Source organism: Heteronotia binoei, chromosome 3 (assembly GCF_032191835.1).
Source record: "Heteronotia binoei isolate CCM8104 ecotype False Entrance Well chromosome 3, APGP_CSIRO_Hbin_v1, whole genome shotgun sequence".
In the NCBI taxonomy this organism is placed as follows: domain Eukaryota; kingdom Metazoa; phylum Chordata; class Lepidosauria; order Squamata; family Gekkonidae; genus Heteronotia; species Heteronotia binoei.
The window spans coordinates 81726285-81746189 of record NC_083225.1 but is presented as its reverse complement, the minus strand read 5'-3'; the positions used below and the strand labels follow the sequence as shown (position 1 = coordinate 81746189).

Genomic DNA, 19905 nt, shown 5'->3' with positions numbered 1-19905 from the left:
CTTCTAATTCTGACAACCCAGCTCTTCCTACTGTGATTTTGGTTACTAAAAGGAAATAATTATTGTATAGACAGGGATCATAGTACAATGGCTTTTTTTCCTCCTGTAAAAATTGTCTGTCAAGGAGTTCAAGGCTGAACCCTGTAGATCCCCAGGGCTTTCGTACTCAAGTAATCAAACTCTTCCTTATTTTTTAAATTTATGTGAAGCTTTATTTAATTTATGTCAAAACAAAATGTTTAATCTACAGGCAACACAATGTTCTAAAACCACACAGCAAAAAACCAAGAAAACTAGCTTAACTAACACATTTTCAAGCCCTGTGTTAGATGGCACAAACCTTAAGTCCAAGAGTCAAAAGCCATAGCTTATGCATTCTCTACATTGCTGTCCATTGCAATATAAGCCTATCATAGTCCAGCCTTTCAGTCCATCTGAATCCATCAGTCTGTCTACAATGTGAGAGTGCAAGTGCTGTCTTCAGGTTTGCTAGATTCCTTAAGGTCAGGAAACTAACTGTGAAATCTATTGTCCTGGGGCTGCTTGATGTAGCTAGATGTCAGTTAGCATTACATTCACATTCAGGTGGAGTCTACTGATGCTGCTGTTGTAGACTGTAATTGAAAACATGATGGGCTAACATAGGGGATATTGCATATACCAACCCGTCCTATGGCAAACTATATGGATGCTATAATCTTTTGAGAAACCATGCCCTCTGTTTAAACTAACAAAGCCAGAATGTTACCTAGATTTATGGCTCCCCTGCGACAGTATTCTGCCTTTTATCACCCTCCACTCCTGTTTTTTCAACAAACACAGATCCCTATTTGTGATTCTTTTAATCTGCTAAAACATTCCCATGATTCCACACTGCCCACATATTAACAATTTCTGCTTCCATTCCCACTTGTCTGATAAAGTCTGCTTAAGAGCATACAAAAGCTTACATTCTGAATAAACTTAGTTGGTCTTAAAGGTGCGCTTGTCTACTGCTTTGTTCTGTTGCTTCAGACCAACACGGCTGCCTCCTGGGATCTATCTATAGGGCCACACATATAAGGTTACTACCCTCCCTTACAGTAATAAGAGCAGTAGAAACATGAGATATTTCTCTGTAAGGAAAGGAGTTTAATAGCTATATTTATGTGACCCTTTTTTGTATAAAACTTTCAGACAAATTCATATAAAGCATTTTAAGAATACTGAGGTAAGAGTGTAATAGAATACATTAACCAAGTATTTATTTTGTGGATTCCTTTGTTCTCCTTTTCTTATATCTTTTATCTTGAAGAATTGTCAGTTACACAAATTAAAACGTCCCTTCCTTCCTCCCTTCCTTGAACCTGTTATTCAAGAGTAGAACTCCAGTGTCAAGTGATAAGGATTTGGATTTGAGGAGTGTAATATTAAGATCTCTAGTTGATGTTGACAATTTTTTTTTAGGGGGAGGGTTATTTTTGTATATGTATGAAATTTTAGTTTCCTCATTTCCAGTAATGAATACACAAATACTTTGTGAAAGGGGAACTAATTAATGCAAAAAAAAAATCATCTTAAATTCCTCACCATAAAATGGTTCCTGGTATATTGCTATTCTTTTTTATTCACTATATACTTTTTCATATCATCCACTGTTCAGATAATTGTGAGTAGTATAGAATCTTTCTGATTATCTCTCTTATTTCACTATAGTTTGATTTGGTATAAGATTATTTTCTTATCTGTTGTGATATCAGTTTTCAGTGTAAATGTCCATATTGAATATGATATAATTTGATTACTTATTTATGTTTATGTGCCATTAAGTTGCTATTGATTCATGACAATCCCAAGATGTGGTTCGCCATCACCTTCCTCTGTGCCTTCCTCTGCATAACTACCCTGTCTTCCTTGATGATCTCTCCCTTTCCAAAACTAACCATAGCCAAATCTGCATAGCTTCCATTCTCTGACAAAACTGGGCTAGATTCAGGTACATAGCCATGCTGCTCTGAAGCAGCAGAAGAATGTTTGAGTCCAGAGGTACTCCCTGACCCAACAAAATTATATTCAAGGTATAAGCTTTCATGTGCAAGCACACTTCTGTATCTGAAGAAATGTGCTTGTACACAAAAACTTATACCTTGAATAAGTGTGAGCTAGTGAGAATAATTATGTTTGATTTGCTCCCACAGTCGGAATAATGAGGCAGACACGTATGTTGGGAGAAAAACAGGGCCACTTTGTTAGCATATTTCAACTGTGTGGGGCAAACTGAAACAAGATGAGCACAGGGTACACCATACCCTGCCTCATCCTGTATAGGGCGAGCCACCCTGCTCCCAGCGTAAGCCATCACAGTGGCTATTACCGGGCAGCTGAGTTATGGTTGCCCCCCATCTTCCCAGCCTTCCCAACCAGGGAGTCTTACAAGGCAAGGGCAACCTCTGGCTGGCCATCCAGACAGACAGCCATACAGCCCAGCTGCCATTCAAGCCGACCAGAAGCCCAAAACAGGGAGGACCCAGGGTGCTCACCGGATCAGCAGATATGCCCCACCTAACTCCAGCCACCGCCAGCATCAAGCCTCAGCTTAAGTTCTCATGCCCATTGGGTGGCCCAGAGCCACCTGAAGCCCACACCGTAGGTCCTCTAGAAAGCCCCTGTTCCCCAACACCAACAAGTGGACCCCATCGCCCCTATAAAATTCAGCTCAGCTTGCCCAAATCTCCAGATGAGATAAGTAAACTTGCAGACCACCCTCCAAGACATTCTGTATGGCCCTATTCGCCTTCCATCTAGCCCGATCCACCCCCACTGGCTCCCATGCTGCTCACCAAACTCAAGGGGGAAGAATGGCTGACCATAGGATTAATACCCCCGGTCACCTGCGCTGAATGGCATGGAAATCCTCCAGCGCCTGAAGTGAGAGAGCTTTCCCTTTCAGGAGAACAAGGTCATTCCCCCCCAAGGTGGATCACCCTGAAACAACAGTGGCAGGAGCCCAGCCCAACGGAGGCCATGGTGCCCCTGCCATTCAACAATGGCCCATTCGCTTACCCCAGTTGCGACCCAATCGGAGTCCACCGGACTTGATGGGCCACCCAGAACACCATGCTGTGCCTGCTGATGAGGATCCTCTTTCTCCCCAGCTGAGCCACAGCACAAAAACGAAAAAACAGAACAGGTAACCAAGGCCCAATGGGGCAACTTTAACAAACATCTCCCTGGCTGTTTGCCAAGGGGTGAACATAGGAGCGGTTGGCTGATGACCACCATTGGCCTAACCGCTGAATCTCAGGACCTGGGTACCCCAAGGCCGCTGCAGTGGATGCAGCCCTGATCCAAACAGAATGGGTGCCAAACTTGACCCCTTCCAACCCCAATTTTTCCAGGGCCCTGGCAGTGACTGCCTAGAATTGAAATTTAGGCAAAGGTGAGCCATCCTCATGGCAAAAGAAGTAGCCGACAGAATCACCCCTGATCACCACGTATTCTCCCAAGGGGTGCACAGGGCAGAGCTCCTGCTGATTGCAAGGGCCTAAAACCAGGACAGAACCTTTTTGCGCCTGGTCCATTTTAGACCTCCTAATCTTAATGGTGACCTGCTTGCCAACGAACTGAATGTCACCCGCTGCCAAAGCCGACATGTCACCCCGACACCGGACCACTAACTCGCTAACCTGTAGGGCCCCAAAAAATGCTGTCAGGGATGCAGCGTGGAAAAATGTGGCTTCAAATTCTGACACATACACCCCTGGCCACGATCCATAGAGCTCCTTAAAGACCAATGGGAAAATTGGCTGCCTGGGATCGACACTGGGCCCAGTTCGCACACCCACCCTTCTAGCATTTTCCTTAATCGGAAATCACCAGTATTATCTGAAAATCCTTGGGCCCTACTGGCAAAGGCCAGGGCAGTCAATTGGGCTCTTAAAGATTTAACTGCCAGGCCCCTGCCCTTTAAATACATGCAGTATTGCATAAGCTGTGCAATGGATGTGCCATGCTTCTCGCAACCCTACCTGTGCTCTGAAAGTGCCAAACGGGGCTGCAGCTCTGTCATATGCTCACCTAGTGCTAGGCACCAGAGCTAATTGAATAGCTCTATTTGCCTTGACTCGTCAAGGCGCCATAACTCCTGGGGCATCCGTGCTGTCATGGGATCTGCTTCTGGAGCCAGATGTCAAAACCTCTCCATCTGTTGATGAGACAGTGTCCGCCACCCATTATAGACCCCAGGAACATGCTTGGCTAGGAACAGAATGTTCAAATGCAAGCCATCCAGCGTAAATGCCCTGAGTAAGTTCATAACAAGCTCAGATTTCAATGTTAGGGTGTTTACCACGTGCATGACTGCCATGTTGTCGCATCAAAAATGCACAACGTGATTGGCCATGTCCTTCCCCCACAGTCATACTGCCATGGGGGGAAAACTCTAAAACATTAAGTTCTGACAGATGCCTGTGGCCAACCATTCCTTAGGCCACTCCTCTGTACACCAGTGCCCACAGAAGTACACCCCAAAATTGATGGTACCTGCCGCATCTGAAGTGACCTGAAGCTCGGCTTCAATCCGCATGTCATCCCTACAGAAGGAGATGCCATTAAAGGATTTCAAAAACTTTCCCTAAACCTCCAAGTCACTCTGCATGCCCCTAGTCAACCACATCTGGTGGTGCGAAAGTCATAAGGTGCCCATGGTGTCGCACAGCTGCCTCAAAAAGGCCCTTCCGGGGGCCACCATCTTGCATGCAAAGTTAAGATGGCCAACTATTTGTTGTAGCTCAAAGAGGGAAACCTTATGCCTGCCCCTCAAGGCAGCTAATCTAGTTCTCAGCCCAGAGACCTTATCTGCAGGAAGCCATGAAGCTTGCTGCATAGTATCCAATTGGATGCCTAGAAAGGTCAAAACAGGGGAGTGGCCTTCAGTTTTTTCATGCGCCAGGGGAATGCCCAGTTCCCCGGCCAACCTGACTAATGCTTCTAGTAAGCAGGCACACTGCCCCAACCCAGCAGGGCCAGTGAACATAAAATCATCAAGGTAATGAACCATATCCTCTGACCCCCGTTCTGTTCCTAAGGGCCCACTCCAAGAAGGTACTGAAGCACTCGAAGGCGGAACATGACACAGAGCATTCCATTGGGAGTGCTCTGTCCATGTAATATTGGCCTTCAAACGTAAACCTCAGCAACTCAAAGTTGCTGGGGTGAACTGGGAGAAGGCGGAATGCTGACTTAATGTCACATTTTGCCAACACAGCACCAACCCCACAGCAGTGTACAGCCCTGACCGCTTGGTCAAAGGAAGTGTAATGGACTGAATACAGACAGTCAGGAATAGCATCATTCACTGACCTACCTTGAGGATAAAACAGATGGTGAATCAAGAAAAAATCACCCACTGCCTTTTTGGGCACGACCTCCAATGGGGACACCTGTAAATTTAGCACCAGAGGAGATGCAAAAAGGCCCAAAATGCGTCCCTCAGCGCACTCCTTAGCAATTTTTTCCCATACAACGTGCTGCAGCTCTGCTACTGACCGCAAATTAGCTGCCATAACAGGAACCCGAGTCAGCTGGTTTGGGGTATCCAGACAGAAACTGCCTAAGCACTCTCAGTCTGATGGGACTGGGTCCCTTTACCAGTATGCTGTGCAGCACCCCCAGGCCGCTTGCTACTACCCTTGGGCTTTGTTCTGTTACATGCTGAGAAGGCATGTGCTCCATCACATAGTGGACACTTGTGCTTGTATTTGCACGTCTCTCTGGTGCACACGCCCTGAGATGTATACTCCCAGCATAATAGTCGGGTTTGAACCAACTGCCCTGCTGAAGAGCGGGGTCCTGGGGTTGATGCCTGCTTGCTGACTAAATGGCCACTATCCGATTGATCACCGGCATTTGGCTTGGCTGGGGACATCAACTGCAGCCAAAGCTGTTGATTAATTTGGTCCCATGACACGTTGGGGTACAATGTTGCACTCATACAGAACTCCTCGCCATACTGCAGCCATGCAGCACCTGAGAAGTCTGTGTACGCTTTATAGATTATATCACAGTATTGAAAAAGTGATGCCGCCCATAAAGGCTGAGCATGCACTATCACCCCCGCATAAATTAAGAAACCTGGTAGCAAATTAGCCCAGTTCAGCTCAACTTTCCTTCTTTTTAATTTCTCCTTATCCTTGTCATTGAGGTCCTTCTCTTTTTTTCTAATTCACAGTAAAGGAGGCCAAATACGTCCACATATTCACCCTTTAATATCTTCTCCCGGGTGGCCACCGTAAGGTGGTCCCTCAGTGGCATGGCAGTATCCCCAAAAGGTCAGCACTGGAAGGGCACTGTCCTATAGGGGGCTGGGGGAAAACTCCAAGCGCCCAAAAGGTGATATGATCAACCCTGATGCATGAGTGGCTGTGGTTGCTGACCCCATGGCAGCACACCAGAGGTTCCCAGCAAAGCAGGCACTCCACCACTAGGTGGCAGCATTTTAATCTGACTGGGAAACTGCGTGGGACCCCACCTGAAAAATTGACTAGGCCCACAAGAAGTATCAATCTCAGCAATAGCTGGCTTGCCTAGCGGTGGACTGACTCCACTCAGACCCTGTGTCCCCATAGCTCACTCGGCCATGTATGACATACTCAGTGAAGCCGGAGGCAGCTGTTCCCATGGCCAAGCTGCACTCTGTTGCATTTCCTTAGACCCACCTTCCACTTTTCCCACCTTCCACTTTTGTAGTAGTCACTGCCATGGTGACCAGCAGGCCATGTCTTGGTTGGCTAGATCCTGGTTCCAATCACCTGGAATCGATGGCCCCCACCTGGAATTCCTCTGCTCCTTCTCTGGCTCCATCTCGTCTGCTTCATCACCATCCTTGTCATCAGGCTTCTTCTGTAAAGCAGAAAGCCTCCCCAATACCTCCTTCTTGAACGCTCTTGTAGAGGACCTGGCAACCTTCCGGCCCTTGGGCAGGTTGGAAGGCCCCACTTCCACACCTCTAACACGTTCCAAGGCAGCTAACTGGTCTATAATGGCCTGTCTAGTAATGGCTTCCTCATCTTCCCCTGGGGCATTGGCCCCCTGGTTGCTGCGCCCAGCAAGCCTCTTAACAGTATGTTTCCCCTTGAGAACACCTTGTCCCTTCTTAGGGCCCATGGTAACAGCCCAAGCAAGGGCAAGTGAGGATACCTGCCCCCCCCCCAAGAAAGCTACCGATGCTGGAGTGATAACAATGCAACAGGGTCCCCTTAAAGTGGGGGAAGGCATGGGAGGAGAGCGAGAGGGTGGGCCAAACTAGGGACCCGCTATCAAGCCTCACCTGCCTGGCCGCTTTCTCCCGAAGAAAAGGCTGGCAGCACCGAAATGACCCGGAGCGAAAAGGGGTGGTGGGGGTGGGGAGAGGCACCAAGTTGATTGCTTCCCCGCTGCCACCCTTCACCAAGTGTGACTATCACCACTGCTGACTCCCATGATGCTCCGCTCCCAGTCACGGCTGCTAATCAAGCGCCAATCTCCGTCGCCGCTTCCCAGACCTTTGCAGGCCCAATTGGCCTAGCAGGAGAATGCTGAGCAGCGTCCTAACAGGCCGAGAAGCAAGAGCAACTGTGTGCTCTTGGGCGGGGCTAGGGCTTATGAAGCCTTCAGTGCCCACCCCTTCACCGATCCCCATATGGGCAGCAGAACGTATCAGCCTCCCCTCCATCTGGGGAAGCAAACATGGCCCCCGGCCTCAGCGGTGCAGCCAGGAAAGTGCCGGATTATGTTTGGTCTGCAATTTTCTTTTCATGTTCACAGAATGATTCTTTATTAATTTAGAATATTTTCTGCAGTTGTCAGTGAAATATATGCCATGCTCAGTTGTACTATTTCAGTTCAAGAAAACCATAACCTGTTTGGGTAAGAAATTTCCTTTGCCGTGACAGATTGTATCCCCTTTTACGTTTCTTACATTTCACAGTAAGAAAAATGAATGAAAGGCCTATAAGCCTCTTAGTCTGAAATTCATTTTCTTAATTAAAATGCACACTTCTTGCTAAGTTGCTAGTAAGATTTTCTGTCAATTCTGTCAGTATTGCTAAGAAAGCTTCGATATAGTTGTTATTTCAAGTTGCTTGTTCAAGTTGCTGAGCCTGCTTTGGCGGGGAGGGTGGGATATAAATTAAATTAAATTAAAATTATAAAGAAAGCTTATCATGCAATGTTCCCTAAATGAATAGACCTACTTTTCTTTGGTCATGCAAACTTTTTTTAGCAATCATTCTGTTAAACTATGCCTAAATAATTAATTTATTTTCAGATTGAAAGAAAATAGTTGCTAATAAGTTAAAACATTGCAGTTTATGACGTATTCAGATCTTTTTTAAAAGATGAAAGTATGATCTAAACTTTTTAGCATAGTATATGAAGTAAAGATTCTCAACCTCATTTCTTTGCCTTTTGTTCCCTTTCATGTCTTTTGTCACACTAGCCTTCTGTTATTTCTTGTAAGTTCAATGCATAATTCATAGCAAACTAATTGTTCAGATTTAAGTATTGTAAATAAATACAAAGGTAGTGCATATTTTGATCTGAATAATGAGTAATAAAGTGTATGTAAATCTGACACAAGTTTGCCAAGATCTATATAGTGCCATTAGAAATTTATTTTGAGGATGAGAGAATAATTTTTGAGAATAATGTGCATTGCTTGTGAAAATATATTACTAACAACGGTACACTAATGTTCATGTTTATATTTTTGTAAAAATAGAACAAATCCCCATGCTTTGCTCTGCCAATTACCTATTCCTATCTGCAGGGGAATGGGTCTGGCTCCTTTTCCCTGGCTGCTCCTTGGAACATTTTTGAAATGCTTCCCCAGGGAGGGCTGATCCTTGGGGAGTGACATGCCCCTGGGCAAATGGATCCTTATCTTGGGTTGGTGAGCTCATTGGTCCTTCTCCCTGGTTATCTTTAAAGGGCTGCCTGTCCCACCCATTCTCCTTTAAAAAGGTCAGTGCTGCTTGCACTCCCTGACCCTTTACCAGAGCTCCCCTGTGTCCTAGTTCAAGGGATATCTTTTGTAGGAACTTGGGTGGGTTGGCTTCTGCTGCTGAGCATGCTTTGATAGCCAGCTGGGCTCCTTCAAGTTGTCTGACTCCTGAGTTGACTCCATCATGGCCACACCTGCTGCGACTTGACAGATGACTTCTCCAGCATTGGGGCTTTCTGGGGCAGTGCAGCTTTGGTGAGGCAAGTGCAGGGGCAGAAGCATCAACCCAAGACATTTTATTAAAACTAAAACATTGTAATATAGATAAGCATAAATAATATTTTCACTGTTTTTTAAAAAGTTTGTTACAGATATCAAATTCCAGCAAAAACAACATTCTGGTGACACCTTAAAGAACAACAGCTGTTTTGCAGAGCTGAATTATACAATGGAGGATGTCATTATTGATTCTTAGTTTCTTACTATTGTTAGTACAATGCAAAGCTGGGAAAGTGGTAGTGGAAGAGTAATGGGCTATGTAAGAGCAAGCAGACAATAAGCAAACGGTATCTTTCCCCTTTGATTCTTCTCCCTACCTAGGAATATCTGCTTGCCAAAGGCAGGGATAAGCCTTATGGCATCTTGATTATTCTCAGTGAGGTCCTTGTGGATCATTTAGCCAAGGCAGGAAACCAGGTGCTACTAGAGGTCTGATACTGTAACAGATGATATTTAGTTTGCAGGGTTCTGAAAAGTTATTTCTTGTTTCTGATACTTTTCTATGCCTGTCAATAAAACAACTACAAGAGATTCTCCAGAGGTTTGAGCTGATGCATCATATCATTGTTAATTTTTAGCATGTCCAAGGAGACAGCATCTGCATTGTGTTGTGGTTAGAGTATCAGATAAGAATCTGGGAGACCCAGATTTGAATCCGCATTCTGCCAAGGAAGCTTGCTGGGTGGCCTTGAGTCAGTCACACACTCAGCCTAATCTACCTCACAGGGTCATTATAAGGAAAAAATAGAGGGACGGAGAATGAGTCCTCATTGGGGAGAAAGTTGAGTATAGATGAAGTAAATAAATAAGCACAAATGTATTAGGCCAACTCATGCCATTAGGGCTAGTTGAGGACAAACGAGATGAAACTTAATCCACATGTTCTATTTGTTGGGAGAAATAGATGATTCCATGAAGTGCCATAGGGCCATAGTTAGATGCAGTTGTATTCCCTCTGAACAGTCAAATGTAGCAGTTCTGTGTCTTTTCCACTTTTGCTCCAGAATGGCTTGTTTGTGGCTTTGTCCAGCTTAGACTAATGTAACCGTTCCTGGAGAAGTGTTATCTGATTATAATTACTCAACTGGGCCCCTTCAATCAAACTCCCTTTCCATATGTATGACCTCTCCAATATTGTCCCCCATCACTCACTGCCACTTGTTGCCACTGCTCTGAAAAGCAGCATTGCTTCTGTAGTTAATTGCTACTAGCAATGCTGCTGGACTCCATCTCTGCCTTTGCTCCAAGCAGGCAACACCCGCCACCACTGCTCCGATCAAGCAGCAACACTGCTTCCACCTTCTTCCACTGCCAAGGCTGACAGTAGCCAGGGGTCCTGCTGGCAGCAGTGGGGGTAGCAAAAGCAACAAGTGACAAGCACTTGTCCTCTTTCCTTCTTTGCCCTGGCACTTCCTTCTCTTGTTCTGTCCTGAGTCAGAACGCCATGCATCTGAATAAGAGCAGGAAGCTGGAGGAGCCGTGAGCCACCCTCTTTTCTCTTCGCTCCTCCCTTCTCTGGGATAAGGAAGTGCTGTCTGATGCTGGAGCTCGCCTGCTGCCGTCTCCTCTCCTCCCCCAAACCTACAGTTGCAGAGATGGGGAAAACAGCAGGGCTCAGTCAGCCTTCTCAGGGGAGGGACTCTTGCATCCAGCTGCCACACAAATACCAGTTCCCCACTAGTCTTGTCCCAGTCTTATGCTCCTCTTCTCTGCAGCGTTTCCATCAGATTTCACACAAGCTGCCGCGGGGCTGCGATTCACCCTGCCTCTTTCCTGTGGCAAGAGAAACCAATTTTCAGAGGATCTTGCTTGCCATGTTAAAGAGGCAGGATGAGTTGCAGCCCCACAGCAGTTTGTGCGAAATTGGACAGAAGCACCATGGAGAAGAGGACTGTGAGACAGGGACAAAGCTAGAGGGGAATCGATCAAAGCCCCTCTACATAAAATTTTATCCCTTGCCCCCCCCCCCCGCCACCTAAAATTTTCTAGCTATGGGACTGTGTGGCTTCCATAATATTATAATGCATTCAGTGTACGTTGTTGTTGAAATATTCTCAGAAACTTCAAATGGCTCAAAACACAGATGCTCAGCTTTTGGTGGGCAGGTGGTTGGACCATGTCATATCTGCACTATTACATGTTTGTTGGTCTCCAGTGTGTTTCCAGGCTCAACTAAATGTGTTAATAATCTTTATAGCCCTAAATAATTTAGTAGCTGGATATCTCCAACATCACCTTTTCTTTCATGGATCTACCCATTCTTTGAGATCATCTCGTCTAACTCTGATTCTTTTTTTTTTGTCTTCTGAAGTTCAGTGTGTGGTTTTATGAAGACAGTGTTTTGAAGTGGAGATTTAATATAAGCAAATGTTCCATGATTTATCTTATGTCAGCTCATCATATCTATGCTGCTGCATGCTCTTTGGGAAGCAAGAGTGGTACTGCTTATATGGATGCATTTTAACTGATCTAGTGACTGAAAGATGCCTTTGGGGGGTCCATTCAGACTCAAAAAGGGGTGTGAATATTTTAATAAATGTGTCATTTGACCCATTGAGAATAGAAAGGCACACATTTTTAAATGGTCAGTTGATGCCTAATTAGCAGTCAATCAATGTTTCAGGCAGCAGTCCTATTATACTTCAGGTTCTTTCATCAAAGAACCACTCAGGTGCCAGTGTGATTCTCCAGCTTCTATTTTAAAATCAGTCAAGAATACTTTTTGTGCTCCTGTTTCAGGATCAGAGCTTTGATATAAACTCTATCCACTATTTTAATGGGATAAAGATAGAGCTGGTGCTTGGCTCCATTTTTTCCTTAAGATGGTGGTTGGCACACTGTGGACTCCAGATAATGAGTTATTTTTAAAATAAGAATTGCTGAGACACATGTCTGCATGGAATGTATGCCCTTTGGCTTGATGTATCTGTCTCCTAAGTCTTTTTCATATAATGAAAGCATGGGTAACGAACATTCATGTTGGGATGAAGGATGAGAAAGTGGCGGCAGGCATTTTACCTCATATATGCACATTCAGTAGTTTATGTGACAACTCTGGAAACTTTGGTGCAGGCCATTTATAATGCAGAATTCATTGTAGAGAGTCCTGATACCCAGTGTTCAAGAAAAACAAAGTTGATGTCTTTGCTTAGAGAGACAAAATAAATGGCAAAAATCAATCAATAAAAGAATATCTGAAAAACCTATTGCTGAAGGTGTTCTTGATAACTTTGAACATAGACTGGAATGTTACCCTGTAATCATATTAATATGGTTAAGTTTCCTATTAAGGGGGGGAGACGATTTTGAATAGATTTTGTGGCTTTTCTTGCATAATTGACAATTAAGTGTTGGAACAATGTGCCATTAATATTCCTTTCAGTGGCAAGAGAATTTTGGCTTTACTTCTTGGAAAGTCAAAATGGAGAGGATTCATTTATACTGCAGAAGTTGTTGATATTTATTTTTGTAATGATAGCTATTAGATAGTTTATCTGCAGATTTTCCAAATGCTTCATGTTAACAGGATGAGGACAAGGAAAAAGGGTTTCATCCATTCTCAGAGCAACTATAATACATCAGTGTTCAGCAAAAATTCCGTCTACAATGAATAAACTGCTCACTTCTTGAGCCTTGCTGCTTCAGCTCTACAAAAATTGTTTATGGCCTAATATGTTCTGCTGCTGATAAAGCCACAGCTACTTTTGCATGATCATTGACCTTCACACATCGATGTGCATTGTGTTTGAAGGTTTGCTTTACAATTCCAGGGTGTTTTGGTTTTGGTTTTTTTTTAAATGCAGTGTTTCTGTATCAGTCAAAGAAGCATGTCTTACAAAGAAACATATTTTAAAAGGAATAAACAAAACCAAATTCAGTAACACAAAAGAAATAATCAGACCTTATTTAAAAGGTGACATGTTTTTTCATTACAGATTTGATTTAATGCAAAAGTTAAGCACCTTTAAATATCATTGATATCAATTTGAGAAACTGAAATATGTGATCAACTCTTCTACTGAAATTAAGGTGAACAAGTGCAATCCTAAAGAGAGTTACTTCAATGGATTTAGAAAGGTGCATCTCTATTTGTACACTTCTAAATACGTTGAAGGCATTGATGTAACTTTGCTGCGGATTGCGCTTAGTCACCTTGACTCAATGGCACTTTCCACCACACAACTCTGCTTATGATTGCACTGTTAAATTTGATTACTCTGGTTGGATTGTGTCTGTAGTCATTAAAACACCTTTCATATAATCAGATGTTTTGTGATGCTTTCATGATCCATGAAGATTATATATAGGTGGCCTCAAATTTTGCAATATAGTAAATAGTTGTAATGTTTCTTTATCATGTACTGATAGTTGAATTCATATTCTCTTGTTGGTTTTATTGAGAAGTACTCACTCTCTTCTACCTCCTTCTCCCCTCTCTGTAGAATGAAGTATTCTGACTCCTATCACTATGCTGCATTTGACTGTATTTCTGTTTTCACAGAGTTAGTGATCGAGAGGCTGCATTAGAAGCAGCCTTAAGGTTGCTGCAACAGTTCTACCTGGATTTGGAAAAGTTCCTTGCCTGGCTTACGGAAGCAGAAACCACTGCCAATGTCCTGCAGGATGCTACACGCAAAGAGAGAATACTGGAGGATGCCCAAGGGGTCCGAGAGCTGATGAAACAGTGGCAGGTAACCCAAGTGACTGAAATCATAGAATTATAGAAAGGGATATGCTTACATTTGACATTTAAAAGAATTTGAAATAGTGTAGCGTCCCTGTGTGTGTGTGTGTGTGTGTGTGTCTGTTAGTGGGGATGATTTGCTTCAAGTTAAGAAAATGTGTTACTTAAAATGATACATGTTATATGAAAGAATATAGAGAACATAAAACATATGTTTTATCTGAGAAAATACTAAGTATTGAACCATTGGATGGAGGGAGAAAGCGAAATTATTTTATTAGAATGTTTTGTTTTGTTATTGGACAAGTAACAAAAGCAGATTCTTAACAGACCATTACTATAAATATATACATCACACATTTTTGTATTTATTGCAGTAATATAAATTATGTCTATATATTTTTCTGATTTTCTTGTCAGAACTGGTTCAGTTTGCTGTATCATTTCCAAGAAGCCATAGCAGCACATGCTGCTGAATTAAAATTGCACTAATTGTTGATAATTAGGGAACCTTTTTCTTCCTGTTGGAAACAAATGTAAAGCAAAGGCAATTTCAGAATAACTGTTTTTATTTTTAAGATGAATGCGTCAACAATATTTAGTCATCAGATTTTGTAGCAAGCATATTTTCATTGTATTACCTTTACGAATCGTAATGTATATGTGGGAGGATAAATGTTTGATTTGCTAAGTTTGCAGATGCACCTAGAGCACAGTAGTAAAGGTAAAAGTAGTCCCCTGTGCAAGCACCAGTCGACTCTGGGTGACGTTGCTTTCACGTTTTCTCGGCAGACTTTTTACGAGGTGGTTTGCCATTGCCTTTCCCAGTCATCTACACTCCCCGCCCCCCCCCCCCCAGCAAGCTGGGTCCTCATTTTACCAACCTCGGAAGGATGGAAGGCTGAGTCAACCTGGAGCCGGCTACCTGAACCAGCTTTCTCTGGGATCAAACTCAGGTTGTGAGCAGAGGGCTCCGACTGCAGTACTGCAGCTTTACCATTCTGTGCCATGGGGCTCTTAGAGCACTGTACTCTACTGTAAAATATTGTTACTGTATTATTTACAGACATTAAATTCAGCTAAACCTAAAAATAATCAGTGTATGAAGACCATGTAAATTAATTGTTTCTGTATCTTGAATAGTTACTTGGTTTCCAGCTTTGATACAGTGTTAATTAGCATGATTTAACAGGGCATTGCGCTCACATTGTGAATATATTCTGCTTGGGGTGTGCAGTCAGATATTGCTGACCCTGAAAGTTGTCTGACTTTCATCAGATGGCATGGGCTATATCCAAAGCTTTTTAAATCTTCCTTGAATGAACCCCAGAACTCTTAGTATAATAAATTAATTGTTGAGAATTTACCTGAGCTTTTAAAAAAGAAACTCTTTTGTTCTCTGGGAAACAGCATTTCTCTCAACCAGTTTTAGCCCTGGGGCTGATCAGTTGAGTTCCTTCAGCCAATCACAGTCTTTCTTGGAGGGGAGGAGAAATTTAAACTGCAGCCCTTGGTTACACTGGCCACTTTGTGCTATGTTTATACTGTGTGGGTGCTGCACCCAATTTCTTAGTGTCTTGGGAAAGATGCCTTGCTTGGATTATGCTAGACCTCTAGAGGGGTCTCATCTTGATGACATTTCTTGACAGATTGTTCTCATTCATTTATTATTATTTTTTCCATTTATAAATAACTTTATTCAAAACCTCATAAGACAAACTTAACACCAACGTAAATAACAATAACAAATACAAAAATCAACATAAAAAATACATCATCCAGACCCCTCAAACACCCCTCCCATTCACACAAGGAGCATTGGGGGTTAGTAAATTGATATTTCTATTTTTCCATAACAAGTCCTTTACTTTTCACCCAAACATATATAGGATCCCACGCCTCTTTACATTTTTGCAAATTGCCATCTTGTAATCTTGTAGTCAGCATATCTAATTCCGTGGCTTCTAATAGTTTAGCTACAAATTCCTCTCTATTAGGTATTTTAGAGACCTTCCAATATTTGGCATATAATATTCTTGCAATCGTAATTATATGCAATAACAATTTCGTAGTTGTTTGGGGGAGGTTTTCTCTGCAAATACTTAAGAGGTATAACTCTGGTGAGTGACAGATTCTTATTTTTAAAATTTTTTGAGACCATGTATTTATCTGGGCCCAAAATTTTTTCGCATGCTCGCATTGCCACCAAATATGAAACAGCGATCCCTTATTTTTTTTTACACTTCCAGCATTTATTCGAGTAATTCGGATATACATTTGCTAGCCTTTCTGGAGTGAGGTACCAGCGGTACATCATTTTGTATAGGTTCTCTTTAAAAACCGCTGACTTAGTTAATTTTAAATTTTGTTTCCATACTTTGTCCCACTCCGCCAAATCTATATTAAAGCCAAAATCTTTTAACCATTTTATCCAGCTCTCTTTCACGATCTCTTCTTGCATTTTATTTTGAAGTAACCATTGATAGACTTTCGAGATGAGTTTCTGATTTGTTTGTATTATTAAATCAAACTCATTTAACTTTTTGGAAAAGCCTTTTTCTTTATCAGCTTGGTAGCGCAATTTCACTTGGCATTTTACCCACCAGTCTAATTTAACTGTATCTTCCAATTTCAAGTTGCTTTGATTGTCTAACAAATATTCATAACTATACTGGTTACCCCATTCATACAGATTTGGATGTGCAGAAGCTTCTATAGGTGACAGCCATAATGGTGTATATGAATAATTTTTCTTGATTTCCAGCCACACTCTAAACAATGACTTCCTTATTTCATGTCTTAAAAAAACCCTGCTTTTTGAAGGGTTATGGTACCAGATATAATTATGCCAGCCTTCTCCTAGTCCTGCTCCTTCAAGGACCAGTAACCTCTTGTTCTCCAGCAAGAGCCATTCTTTTAACCATGCTATACAACAAGCTTTATAGTACAAACTCCATTCTGGTAATGCTAGCCCCCCACTTAATTTAGAATCCTGTAGAACTTTTAATTTTATCCTGGGCTTTTTGCCCTGCCAGATAAATGTCATAATCATTTTATTCAGTTGATGAAGGAAGGATTTGGGAAGAATAATTGGGACCATTTGAAAGAAGAATAAAACCCTAGGTAGTACATTCATCTTAATCGTAGCAACCCTTCCCAGAAGCAAAATTTGCAGGTCTTCCCATCTAATTAAATAAGTTTGAATTTCTTTTAATATTTTCTTGTAATTATCTCGGTATAAATTCTTTAAATCATTCGTCAAAAAGATTCCTAAATATCTTATTTTCTTTTCGTGTTTGAATCCTGAGTTAATTTCTAATTGTTCAATTTGTTCCTTATTCATGTTTTTTGTCAAAAATTTAGTTTTTTGTACATTGACTTTGAACCCCGATACTTCACCATATTGATTTAATCTCTCTTTCAACTTTGTTATCGATGAATTCGGTTCTTCCAGTATAAATACTAGATCATCTGCAAAGGCCTGTATTTTGAATTCTTCATTCTTTATATTGGTACCCTTAATCTAGGAATCGTCTCTTATTTTTTTTGTCAGCGATTCTAACGTTAGAATAAAGAGTAACGGGGATAAAGGACAGCCTTGTCTGGTGCCCTGTTCTATTTCAATCAAGTCTGTCATACAGCCATTAAAGTTTATTCTCGCATTTTGTTTTGTATAGATCGTTCCTACCAATTTACTAAAGTTTTCTCCACAACCGCTACTAAAGTTTTTAAAATAAAATTCCAAATAACATTGTCAAATGCCTTCTCGGCGTCCACCATAACTCCTGCGAATTGCTTCTCTGGATGCTCTCTATAATACTCGATGATGTTCAATAGAAGTCTCACATTCTGCCTCATCAATCTTCCTGGAATGAAGCCTGTTTGATCTTCATGGACTATAGTAGTGATCACCTTCTTAAGTCTGTTTGCCAGGATCGCTGTGAAGATTTTGTAATCGCTATTTAGTAGTGATATTGGTCTGTAGTTTTTAATATCAGATGCATTTGTTCCTTCCTTATGGATTAAGGTGATCAATGCTTCTTTCCACGATCCCGGAATCTCCCTAGTGACTTGTATGTTATCTATTACATTTTTGTATGGGATCAGCAGAATATCTTCAAAGGATGTAAAAAATTCAATCGGAAGTCCATCTGGACCCAGGGTCTTATTCCGTTTTTGTTTTTTAATTGCTTCAACAATTTCCTGCATCGTGATCGGGTTCTCCAACTTTTCTCGCTGTTCTTTTGTTATCTGTTTTAGGTTAACATTTTCAACATAATCTTCTTGCATTTGACTTGAGATCGCCTGTCTCTTATATAAGTTCCGATAGAAATCTTGAATAATTATTTTCATATGGGAGTTTAGAGTAACTTCTTATTTTTCTTTATTTTTTAAAGCTTGTATGATCTTTTTTTCTTTCTTTCTTTAACTTATATGCTAACCATCTGCTAATCTTGTTTGCGCTTTCAAAGTAATTTTGTTTTATCCATTTCAATTTTCTCTCGACTTCTTCTGTAAGCAATAAGTTTATTTGATGTTGAATGGACAGGATCTTCAACTTTATTTCCTTCATGTTAGCAATCTTTTGTTGTTTTTCTTGCTCTTTTAATTTTTTTCCCAAGTCATTGTAAGATTTCATTCGTTCTTTCTTCCTCCTTGCTGAGTATCTTATTGCGATTCCTCTAAAGAATGCCTTAAAAGTGTCCCAAATCACATGCGTTTTTGTATCTTTCTCCAGATTATGTTGAAAAAATTCTTTTATTTCTTTTTTAGCTATTTCCAGGAATTTGGTTTCTTTCGAAATTTGTAAGTTTAAGGTCCAACGGGGATTCTTCTGCGTTTTCAATAAATTTATCTGAATTGGGTTGTGATCTGAATATGTTTGAGGTAATATATCTGCTTGATTAACCGATAATATTAAGGTAGTTGACAACCAGCACATATCTATCCTGGACCAACATTTATGGACATGGGAGTAATGCGTGTAGTCTTTGGTTTGAGGATTCTTCATTCTCCAAGCATCCAATAAATTAAGTTCGTCAGCCATTTTAAAGAAGGTTTTTGGTAATAAGCAACATGATTTTTTCCTCTTCTTTGATTCCTCAAATTTCTTGTCTTTTTCTACTTCAAATACTGCATTGTAATCTCCAATAATGCAACAATTTTCCGGACCAAATTCCCTCAATTTTTCATGCAGTACTTTATAGAATCTCTCTTGATTTTCATTTGGGGCGTAAATATTCCTGAGGATCATTTTATCTCCATTAAGCTCCAGTTCTATTATTAAGATTCTCCCCAAATTGTCAGTATGCAAACAGCTAGATTTTATGTGATTTTGTACGTAAATGGCTACTCCTTTCTTTTTTTTCTCAGAATCACAGTAGTAACAAAGTGAGCCCAATTTCTTGTTTTCCAAATATTTTGCATCCTCTTTCTTAATATGTGTTTCCTGCAAACAAATTATCTGGGATCTTGTTTTTCTCAGTTGTTGAAAGATCCTTCTTCTTTCTCCGGTGGTCCGTAGTAGTGGGACGGTCCTGAACTGTTGGGAGTAGGCTCCTCCTCCGGAACAGGGTCGTTGATCACTTGATCTGGCCCGGGGGAGGGGCCGCTCCCTTAGGACTCCTTCAGTCCAAACGGCCCTGTTGAAAGAACAGGACGTGTTCGCTGTGCCTGCGAGGCACGTTGATCCGAAAGGAAGAAAATTTCTTTGAAGGCCCCTGCCTTTTGAATTCAGCAGCAATCGAGAGGCGGGCAGGGAAGTTTCGCCGTCAGCGTTAGGCTTTGCCTAACAAAGAACGGCTCGTGAGTCGGCTGCCGCGGAGAGAGGGAAACGAAGGTCGCCCCGTTCTATGCCTGCTCTGGGCGTCGGCGTGAGCGGCAGAGCCGACAGTCTGGTCCCACGCAGCGCTGCTGGCATATTGCAGACGACCAGAGCCCGGTTTTTACCTGGCTGAAGACTTTGGCGAGTGCTACAGACAGC

At 42.0% G+C, this 19905-nt stretch overlaps 1 protein-coding gene across 3 annotated transcripts in view; it reads left to right on the top strand.

The window, feature by feature from the left end:
- DMD (dystrophin) overlaps positions 1-19905 on the top strand; it is a 1885017-nt gene that overhangs the window by 1438140 nt on the left and 426972 nt on the right. For all 3 annotated transcript variants that reach the window (XM_060234097.1, XM_060234096.1, XM_060234099.1), the window contains one exon: positions 13740-13929. In XM_060234097.1, coding sequence (XP_060090080.1) covers positions 13740-13929 — 190 coding nt within the window. The remainder of the gene's footprint in view (positions 1-13739; positions 13930-19905) is intronic.